The 10,752-nt window shown below is 46.9% G+C and overlaps 1 protein-coding gene across 1 annotated transcript; it reads left to right on the forward strand.

Annotated features, from left to right (window-relative positions):
* Positions 1-1,839: 1,839 nt before the first annotated feature.
* PSMD2 (proteasome 26S subunit ubiquitin receptor, non-ATPase 2) lies at positions 1,840-10,097 on the forward strand. The gene is made up of 21 exons (XM_036875222.2): positions 1,840-2,028; positions 2,473-2,529; positions 2,901-3,065; positions 3,801-3,922; positions 4,085-4,309; positions 4,600-4,758; positions 4,911-5,055; positions 5,236-5,296; positions 5,439-5,585; positions 5,752-5,858; positions 6,052-6,179; positions 6,404-6,491; positions 7,179-7,341; positions 7,465-7,566; positions 7,738-7,883; positions 8,135-8,218; positions 8,435-8,603; positions 8,691-8,785; positions 8,970-9,096; positions 9,503-9,621; positions 9,756-10,097. Exons 1-21 carry the CDS (start codon positions 1,897-1,899, stop codon positions 9,936-9,938), a joined length of 2,724 nt encoding a protein of 907 aa, XP_036731117.1. The 5' UTR covers positions 1,840-1,896; the 3' UTR covers positions 9,939-10,097.
* Positions 10,098-10,752: the final 655 nt, after the last annotated feature.

Genomic DNA, 10,752 nt, shown 5'->3' on the forward strand with positions numbered 1-10,752 from the left:
CTTTGTAGTAGAGCTTGAAGTTAGGGAGCATAATCCCCCCAGCTTTATTTTTCCTTCTCAGGATTGCTTTGGCTATTTGGGATCTTTTGTGGTTCCATATGAATTTTAGAACTATTCATTCTAGTTTGTTGAAGAATGCTGTTGGTATTTTGATAGGGATTGCATTGAATCTGTATATTGTTTTAGGCAGGATGGCCATTTTGACAATATTAATTCTTACTCTCCATGAGCATGGGATGTATTTCCATTTACTGGGGTATTCTTTAATTTCTCTCATGAGTGTCTTGTAGTTTTCAAGGTACAGGTCTTTCACTTCCTTGGTTAGGTTTATTCTTAGGTTTTATTCTTTCAGATGCAATTGTAAATGGAATTGTTTTCCTCATTTCTCTTTCTTTTAGTTCATCATTAGTATACAGGAATGCAACAATTCTTGTGTATTAATTTTGTATCCTGAAACTTTGCTGAATTCAGTTATTCTAGTAATTTTGGGGTGGATTCTTTAGGGTTTGTTATTTTTTTTCAGGACAAAAAGGGTTTTTTTGTTTGTTTGTTTTTTGCTATTATTAATGTATAATTACATGAACAACATTATGAATACTAGAGTCCCCCCATTATCAAGTCCCCACCACACACCCCATTACAGTCACTGTAGTAATGGGGTCCATCAGTGTAGTAAGATGCTATAGAATCACTACTTGTCTTCTCTGTGTTATACTGCCTTCCCCGTGTCCCCCTCAACGTTATACGTGCTAATCATAAGGCCCCTTTTTCCCCCTATCCCTGCCTTCCCACCCATCCTCCCTAATGTCTTTCCCTTTGGTAACTCTTAGTCCATTCTTAGGTTCTGTGAGTCTGCTGTTTTGTTCCTTCAGTTTTTTCTTTGTTCTTATACTCAACAGATGAGTGAAATCATTTGATACTTGTCTTTCTCCACCTGGCTAATTTCACTGAGCATGATACCCTCTTGCTCCATCCATGTTGTTGCAAATTGTAGAATTTGTTCTTATGGCTGAATAATATTCCAATCTGTGTATGTACCACATCTTCTTTATCCATTCATCTACTGATGGACACTTAGGTTGCTTCCATTTCTTGGCTGTTGTAAACAGTGCTGCGATAGACATAGGGATGCATGTGTCTTTTTCAAACTGGGCGCCTGCATTCTTAGGGTAAATTCCTAGTAGTGGAATTCCTGGGTCAAATGGTATTTGTATTTTGAGTTTTTTGAGGAACCTCCATACTGTTCTCCACATCTTTAGGGTTTTTTATGTACAATATCATGTCATCTGGAGCACAGAACATTATTTATTGATTTCTACTCCACCTGTTTCTGCAGGTGAATTTAAGATGATAGCCACACCTTCACGGTAATGTTAGAGCATTCTTCTTCAACTGGGAAAAATATTATATGAGGTTAATGTTCCAGTGGTGTGGGGCTCGACATAAATTACAGACTTCACACAGACCACAATCAAGAGTCCTGGCTTTCAACAAACTGGTCGGTTTGTCCCACCACTGGGGCGTTACTGTGGGCCCTAATCACACTGCTGTGAGGAAGCCTATGCGCGGCCTCTCAACTCCCAGCTGCTCCTCTACAATAGCCAGCGTATCCGAATTCCCGCCTGCCAGTCTCTCAGCTTTCAAGAAACTCCAGGTCCTCCCAGCCCGGAGCGGTGCCAACGGTGCGCTGGAGGCTGGAAATTGTAGTTTTCTCGCGGCTTCCGAGGGCGGGGTCGGAGGGCTGGGACTCCCCGGTTGCTGGGCTGAGTGGGTCGCCCCGGCGTTTCCGGTCTGGTTCAGAAGAAGGAGGGGCTTCGTGGGCGACGCGCGCAAGGCCTCTTGGGAAAAGGGTGGTGAGAGTGGTGCGCGCGCAGCTGGCCGGCAGTGGCGGCGGAGATGGAGGAGGGCGGTCGGGACAAGGGACCGCTGCAGCCTCAGCAACCCCCAGCGATTCCCGGAGGCGGAGATGAGAAGCCGAGCGGCAAGGAGCGGCGGGATGCCGGGGACAAAGACAAAGAGCAGGAACTGGTGAGGCTCGGTCTCCGGAGCCGGCGAAGGAGGCCGCGCGGGCTGAGTCACTGCGGCTCCGCAGGCCTCCGACCCGACTCCCAACGGCCCCACCGCGCCAGGGAGAGGGCGGATGGGGCTACCCTCGGGGCTCCCGTCACTCTGCCTTTCTGCCCCTCATCCTCCACTCCGCGCTTTCAGCTCTAATGCTCCCACCACCCTACACCACCGCTTGGTGAGATGGGCCCGGGCGGGTCATTGTCACCCCTATTTCTTAGAATGGCATTCAAGCAGAGCCTGGCCTAGCAACCACCAGCTTTTCCGCTAGGCTTGCATTCCGGCTCTCTTAATGTCCACCGGGTCCCTCCTAAGGAGGCAGGCTCAGCTCTTCACCTGCCCCAGGATGAATGGGAGGAGGATGTGTTTAGGATTCCTTCTCTTGATGAACTTCTCCCAACTCTTAAGTCTGAAGAGGACAAACAACTTCAGGATGAACTGGAGATGCTTGTGGAACGACTGGGGGTGAGTTATGATGTTAACATGAGCAGGTGCATATTTGGATCTTTCTCGCTTGATTGCTTTACTCCATTTGGGGCAACAGCTCCTCTATGAGGTATAGGGAAAGGTGGACTGTATTTGAGGGTCAGTGTTATGATGTGAAAGAGGAGAGTTACAAAAGGTATTTGGAAGATTTTGTAGATTTCTCTTGTAAGAGAAGTGGTTCTTGAACTCTTAACTGGGATAATTTGTTTTCTTGCCAGGCAGTGTGCAGGGAGATGGGGAATCACAGATGAATAAGACCCAGTTGCTTTCCTATGGTAGTTAAACACCTCTATATTACGATTTGAGGGATGTGAATTCTTTTTGTCTGAACCCTAACATCTCCTGATCAGGAGAAGGACACATCCCTGTACCGACCCGCCCTGGAGGAACTGCGGAGGCAGATTCGTTCTTCCACAACTTCTATGACTTCAGTGCCCAAACCTCTCAAGTTTCTGCGTCCACACTATGGCAAACTGAAGGAAATCTATGAGAACATGGCTCCTGGGGAGAATAAGGTAAAACTGTTTCAGAGGCTGGTGGAAGCCTAGTTTAAGAATTTCTTTCCATGTAGGCTTTGGGGCCCCTGGTGAGTTTCAGAAAGCCTAACCTGAGATCTGAGCTACTTGAACAGAACTGATCACAGTCAAAAACCCACATATGAGGTGAAAGGAGAAGTGCCTTCTCAGTGACACTTTCTGTTATTCATGGTGGACCTTGGGATTTCATTATTATGATAATTTTTAACTTACTTTTGACCTTAATTTTTCTCTTTCCTTGAAAGCCCAGGTACACTTACTTCATTTCTCTCTAAGTGTCTGAGTTTCCCAGACACTGAATCCCTTGACCCACTTCTCTGCCTGTTGGTACAACTCTAATCCAGGAAATCTTCAGTTTCCACTGAGACTACTGCAGCAATCTCTTAAAATGGCCCTCTTCCTTTTATACTTGACCCACATAGTTTGTCTTTCATGCAGCAACCACAGTGACATTTCTAGATTGTGAAAGTCTTTTCTGCTTAAAACCTTTTTCTGTTCTCTCCCCTTGTATCATTTTTCGTTCAAGTTGGATTAAAAAGGAGATAACAACACTAACCTATCATGAGGCCTAGCTTACATAATATAAATTTCTAGTACAAAGACTGGTGTATAGGTAACACTTAATTTGGGGTATGGTGACAGTGATTTTGATTCTCTAATGTCACATTCTCCTTATCTTGGATTTGACTACAAAAGGACTGGTTTTTTTTATAGCGTTTCGCTGCTGATATCATCTCTGTTTTGGCCATGACCATGAGTGGGGAGCGGGAGTGCCTCAAATATCGGCTTGTAGGCTCCCAGGAGGAATTGGCATCATGGGGTCATGAGTATGTGAGGTGAGACCTTTCCTTGTTGGGAATCTGAAGGGTGTTCCAAGGCATAATTGATTCTGTCTTGGAGAACCAGTGCATTGAGTTTCCCAGACACTGAATCCCTTGACCCACAGAGAAGTACCTCCTATGAAGCTGTGTTCCCCTAATGGTCTGCACTATCCATAGGCATCTGGCAGGAGAAGTGGCTAAGGAGTGGCAGGAGCTGGATGATGGGGAAAAGACACAGCGAGAGCCACTGCTGACCCTGGTGAAGGAGATTGTCCCCTACAACATGGCCCACAATGCGGAGCATGAGGCCTGTGACCTGCTTATGGAAATTGAACAAGTGGATATGCTGGAGAAGGACATTGATGAGAATGCATATGCAAAGGTCTGCCTATATCTCACCAGGTGAGCAAGATGGTAGGGATGGGTGGCAGACCTACCCTCTCCCACACCTTTCTGTTCTCCCAGAGCATCTGTTTCACAGGTAGCATCAGTTTGTAGTTAATTTGTTGATATCTGTGAGCTGCTTGAGAATAGAGACTTAATGTCTCCTTAGTAGTCCCAGCATCTAGCATAGTGTCTGGTTTGTAGTAAGCATTCAGTATTTATTTTGGGTAAATGAATTTTGGGTGAGCGAATTAAATGGTGTTAATGAATGGGACTTTCTGAGTCCTTTACTATTTCAACCTTTGTAGTTGTGTGAATTATGTTCCTGAACCTGAGAACTCTGCCCTACTGCGCTGTGCCTTGGGTGTCTTCCGAAAGTTTAATCGCTTCCCTGAAGCTCTGAGATTGGCGTTGATGCTCAATGACATGGAGCTGGTAGAAGACATCTTCACCTCCTGCAAAGATGTGTATGTAGGGAAGAAGCTGGCAAAGGAAGAGATAAGCTCATGGATGAAACATTTGCATGAACACCTAGGACTTACAGTTTCTGGTTAAGGCTTGAGAAGCTTTTCTGTCCCTTGAATGGGGGCTAAGCAGATGTGATGGCTTTCTCCCATAGGGTGGTACAGAAGCAAATGGCATTCATGCTCGGCCGGCATGGGGTGTTCCTGGAGCTGAGTGAAGATGTGGAGGAGTATGAGGACCTGACCGAGATTATGTCTAATGTGCAACTCAACAGCAACTTCTTGGCATTAGCTCGGGAGGTGAGACTCTGTCCTATTCCACCAAGGCTTTTTGGTTGTGATTCTATGTGGCATTTGACTTCTCTGACTGTAACTCTGACTAGACTTCCCTTGGTTAGAACTACTAATCAGTGGGATAGCAAAAGGCACAGCTAGGGGAGCACTTAGGGGAGCTGTTGTGACCCTCTGACTTCTCTTCAGCTGGACATCATGGAGCCGAAGGTGCCTGATGACATCTATAAAACCCACCTAGAGAACAATAGTGAGTAGCCATCTCTGGGTGTGTGAGGATTGAAGGATTATTAATTATGTCCCTGGTATTGGGCATGATAGCTTGCCCTAAAATGCTTATCTAGCTATAGAGCTTAAAGTTCTTCCTTTGCTTTTCTTTCCTTCCTGTGCAGGGTTTGGGGGCAGTGGCTCTCAAGTGGACTCTGCCCGCATGAACCTGGCCTCTTCTTTTGTGAATGGCTTTGTGAATGCAGCCTTTGGCCAGGACAAGCTGCTGACTGATGATGGCAACAAATGGCTTTACAAGAACAAGGACCATGGTATAATTCTGTTCTTACTTTATCTTTGTGTTTCTTTGGTTATTCTTGTTGTCCTCTAGGTTCATATATTGCTTGACAGACCCACAGGGTAGTTCCTTGGAGATCCTACAACAGTTTTCTCAGGGTAGGACCATTTTAAGACTGATAGATTATTTCCTTGGTGTAGGAATGTTGAGTGCAGCTGCATCCCTTGGCATGATTCTGCTGTGGGATGTGGATGGTGGTCTTACCCAGATCGACAAATACCTGTACTCCTCTGAGGACTACATCAAGGTTGGTCTGGGCATAGCTCACTAATGAGACATTCCCCTACCATGTTCTAGGGCCTTTAGGGCCTCCCTTTCACTGGCAGCCTACCTGGTTTTTACATCCAGTTAAGGCAGGTGCTACAATGAGGCCCATGTTGCATGATCTATGAGTAGGAAGGTAGAGTAGCCTGAGTGAAGAACCTGTTTGCATTTTGCAGTCAGGAGCCCTTCTGGCCTGTGGCATTGTGAACTCTGGGGTCCGGAATGAGTGTGACCCTGCTCTGGCACTGCTCTCAGACTATGTTCTCCACAACAGCAACACTATGAGACTCGGTTCCATCTTTGGGTAAGTCTTCTTGCTTTTCCTGGTAGGGCTCAGCCTGTAAGCTTTGTGAGAATGGGCACTGGTCTCTTTTCACCTTTGTGCCAAGGACTACTGCCATGCATGCTGAGTATTAGACTCTTGATGACTGTTGAAATGATGAATGAATGACCAGTCTTCTTTTTTTGTTCCTTCCTTGTCATATCCTTGGGTGTGTATTGGGGCCTGCCTCTCACTGGCTTTTGCAGGTTAGGCCTGGCCTATGCTGGCTCCAATCGTGAAGATGTTCTAACACTGCTGCTCCCTGTGATGGGAGATTCCAAGTCCAGCATGGAGGTGAGTACAGCCTATTGGTCATTTAGGGGATGTGAGGAAGAAGTTCTCACTCCTACCACTTGCTGTGCTGAGTAGCCAAAAAAGTGTGTATCTGTGTGAGGGGGAGGTGAATCACTGCAGTGAAATTTCTTGGAACTGGGATTCTAAGCCTCAGGTGGTGTTGAAGCTAAAGAGCTAACATTTGGGTATTGAGTTCCAGCCCTTGGAATCCATGAGGAAGTATCCAGAATAGTATGGGAAGTAACTTAATTCAGCTTGGGGTGAGTGATTCTCACTGTTTTAGTCATTTTCTTACTTGTGCAGAGTTGTTTTACTGATGAATAAATACAGTATGGTGGCTTAAAGTGTAGGATTTAGTCAGAAAAACCTCAGTTCAAATCCTTCCATATCTGTTCACAAGCAATGTGATCTTAGCCATGTAATTCAATCTGTTGAGGACTCATTTTTCTTCTCAGCCAAACAACAGGACTGACTTCATGGGGTTGTGAGGATTAAATGTTAATAATACACAAAGCAGTTTGCATAGTGGCTGACATATAGTAAATATTCAGTGAATGGTTGCTGCTATTGTTTTGACCTATCATTACCTAGGTGGTTACAGTGGACTGTAGTAATTGACTATCTTGAATTGAAATAGGTAAACAACTATTTTAATACTCAGTGTAATACTGATTCTCTTGTATCTAGGTGGCAGGTGTGACAGCACTAGCCTGTGGAATGATAGCAGTCGGATCCTGCAATGGAGATGTCACTTCCACTATCCTTCAGACCATCATGGAGAAGTCAGAAACTGAGCTTAAGGACACTTATGCCCGTTGGCTCCCTCTTGGACTGGGCCTCAATCATCTGGGTGAGGGGATGTCTCTCTATTTGGGCAAAAGGCTGACAATAACTGGATACAACGGGGAGGGCTTGTGTCAGGCTGTGCTGGATGGAAGCAAGTGTCCTCTGACCCCTTGGATCTGTCCTGCAGGGAAGGGTGAGGCCATTGAGGCAATCCTGGCTGCACTGGAGGTTGTATCAGAGCCATTCCGCAGTTTTGCTAACACACTGGTGGATGTGTGTGCCTATGCAGGTCTGTGTCTTTCTGCTTTCCCACTCTTCACTTCTGTCTTGGACCTTTTTTGAAAATTGTTTCTCTTTTCTCAGTTGCTTTAGATTATTTAACTTTTCCTATTCCCACAATAGGTTTTTCCTTGGTGCCTTCTCCCTTATACCCTTACTCTCCCTTATCACCCTGCCACAGGTTCTGGGAATGTATTGAAGGTGCAGCAACTGCTCCACATTTGTAGCGAACACTTTGACTCCAAGGAAAAGGAGGAAGACAAAGATAAGAAAGAAAAGAAGGACAAGGACAAGAAGGAAGCCCCTGCTGACATGGGAGCACACCAGGTTCTGTGGGCAGCTGGGCACTGAGTGAGGCTCTGAGGAAAGCATGTAGGGGAGCTGGGGAGCTGGGTTTGGGTTTGTTTTAGAACCCCCCTGGGAATTGCTGTGTATTGAGATTACGTGAGACTAGGTGCTGTAATGAGGGGTAAGGGTGTGCTCCACAGGACGGCCTTTTCTTCTTAAACAGGACTTGTGTCAAGGTTGGGTTTTTTGTTCTCTGAGTGTACTGGATTCCATTGCCTCTTCAATTGCAGGGAGTAGCCGTGCTGGGGATTGCCCTTATTGCTATGGGGGAGGAGATTGGTGCAGAGATGGCACTACGAACCTTTGGCCACTTGGTGAGTACTGCATGGAGAAGATTGGAATATACTGGTTTTGATGCCTGAGGTTCTGCAGAGGAGACTTTTCTGATGGGTTTTCTCAAAGGAGAAATGGTCTTTTTGCTGTCCCCTTTCTACAAAATTTGATTAAGGCCCCTTGTACCCACCAATCTGTTGCTGTTACCAAACTTGATTTTACTGTGTAATGCCCTTGTCATTTTCTCTTACAATAAGCTGAGATATGGGGAGCCTACACTCCGACGGGCTGTGCCTTTAGCACTGGCTCTAATCTCTGTTTCCAATCCACGACTCAACATCCTGGATACCCTAAGCAAATTCTCTCATGATGCTGATCCAGAAGTGTCCTATAACTCCATCTTTGCCATGGGCATGGTGGGCAGTGGTAAGTATCATCAGAAAAGGATCATAAGCAGCTTAGGCAAGGTTTGAGGCCCTTTTTCCAAGCCTCTGTGATGTTCAACATTTCCAGGTACCAATAATGCCCGCCTGGCTGCAATGCTGCGCCAGTTAGCCCAGTATCATGCCAAGGACCCCAACAACCTCTTCATGGTGCGCTTGGCACAGGTAGAGTAGAACTCTTCTAAGAGTGTGCCAAGGGGAGTACCGGGGTGGAGGAAGGGAGACATGCTGTGACATGAAGGAGACCTTGAGTTTGGCCTGGAGGGTGGATGTGAGTGAGTTGTGTGACTTCAGTGTGGCTAGTTAGGTGATGCCTTCTCAGACTCCATTTCTGTTTTTTTTTTTGCAGGGCCTGACACATTTAGGGAAGGGCACACTCACCCTCTGTCCCTACCACAGTGACCGGCAGCTGATGAGCCAAGTGGCCGTGGCTGGGTTGCTCACTGTGCTCGTCTCCTTCTTGGATGTCCGCAACAGTGAGTTCCTGTCAGGAATCTTACATGGTGGCACATCGTGCCCTGTTGCCACCCTTATCAGGGCCATCCTGGTGATTTAGGGGCAAGGCTCCAAGCTCTGTCCTGAAGTTCTTTGGGCCTCTTGGGACTTTGATCTCCCACATTTTTTTATCTGGCCAAAAATGAGGATGAAGGACTAAGCCCAGTGTTTGCTCCTGAGTAACTGGTGAAAAGTGATTATCAAGTCTGAGGACTCTGGGCAGAGTAAGGTGGGGGCATCTCTGATTTGTGGTAGGGTATATGAAGGGAGGAGTGTGGGTTCAGCAATTTGACAGAGGAGTTAGAGTCAGGGCTGGAGTGGGGTCCCAAGGTTCAGGCCACGCCTGCCCTGATGCTACTCTGTGTTTGTGCTGTGTTCTTCCCTCAGTCATTCTAGGCAAATCGCACTATGTATTATATGGGCTGGTGGCTGCCATGCAGCCCCGAATGCTGGTTACATTTGATGAGGAGCTGCGGCCATTGCCAGTGTCTGTCCGTGTGGGCCAGGTGAGGGGTTGAGCAGAAGGGAGGGCTCAGGCTGTACTCTAGAACTTGGAGAATGCACATATGCCTGCTTCTCTGAAACGGTTATGGGCACTGGGTTCCTACTACACCCTCATTTCAGTTTTCTCACCCTACAGGCGGTGGATGTGGTGGGCCAGGCTGGCAAGCCTAAGACCATCACAGGGTTCCAGACGCACACAACCCCAGTGTTATTGGCCCATGGGGAACGGGCAGAATTGGCCACTGAGGAGTTTCTTCCTGTCACCCCCATTCTGGAAGGTTTTGTTATCCTTCGGAAGAACCCCAACTATGACCTCTAAGTGGCTACCAAGGGCTCTGAGCTGTGACTGATTGGTCAGTAGGCCATGCTTCCTGCTGCCAGGGGTGGACCCTGCTCCAGGCCTTTGGGGGACTTGTTACCACCTGTTTTTTTGTTACTTAGTGTGGTAAGGTTGTTGAATAAAGACCTTTATTCCTGAGGTCCCTCTGTGTCTGTTTTCTGGGATATTGTGGCTGGAGGCCAGATGGGTGGGGAGTGGGTGTGAGAGGGCATTGTTTGTAGCAACTCTGAGCCTAGGCTAGCAGGGAGGCAGCCCTGAATGGAAAGCCCCTTGCACTTCTCCCCTCCTTCCTGCTTGTCTTAAAACTGGTTCACCTCTAGGAGCAGGAACCCTTGAGAATCTAATGTAAGGGATCATCTTTCTAGGAGATGCATATGCATACATTTTATATACAAACTCTTACAAATAACTTTCCAAGGGCTGTGAATGCCGTATACCCCTCACCCCACCCCACTAGTGCACGCTGACCTCAAGCCCATCATTCCCTGACTTTAGGCAAAGGATCCCTGCTCTAAGAGGCAGCAGAGGCAGCCCCATTCTTTCTAACTTGACTTATGTGCTGCTGGGTAAAAGGGACTTCTTTACCTCCCGTGACCCTCTGTCCCTTTTGGGAAGCTGCTGTTTGAGAGATTTGATCATGTTAGCATCTACTTTTGGGCTTTCCTTGTAGAATTGGTGCAGGAAAGCTTGACCCTGACCATTTAGTGTAACAATGGGAAAGAGGAGTGGCTTTCCTGGAATGTAATCACTCTTGACCTGCAGTGCTCCTTTCTGGTGGGGTTGGTAGAGTGCG

This window comes from Manis pentadactyla, chromosome 1 (assembly GCF_030020395.1).
Source record: "Manis pentadactyla isolate mManPen7 chromosome 1, mManPen7.hap1, whole genome shotgun sequence".
NCBI lineage: Eukaryota > Metazoa > Chordata > Mammalia > Pholidota > Manidae > Manis > Manis pentadactyla.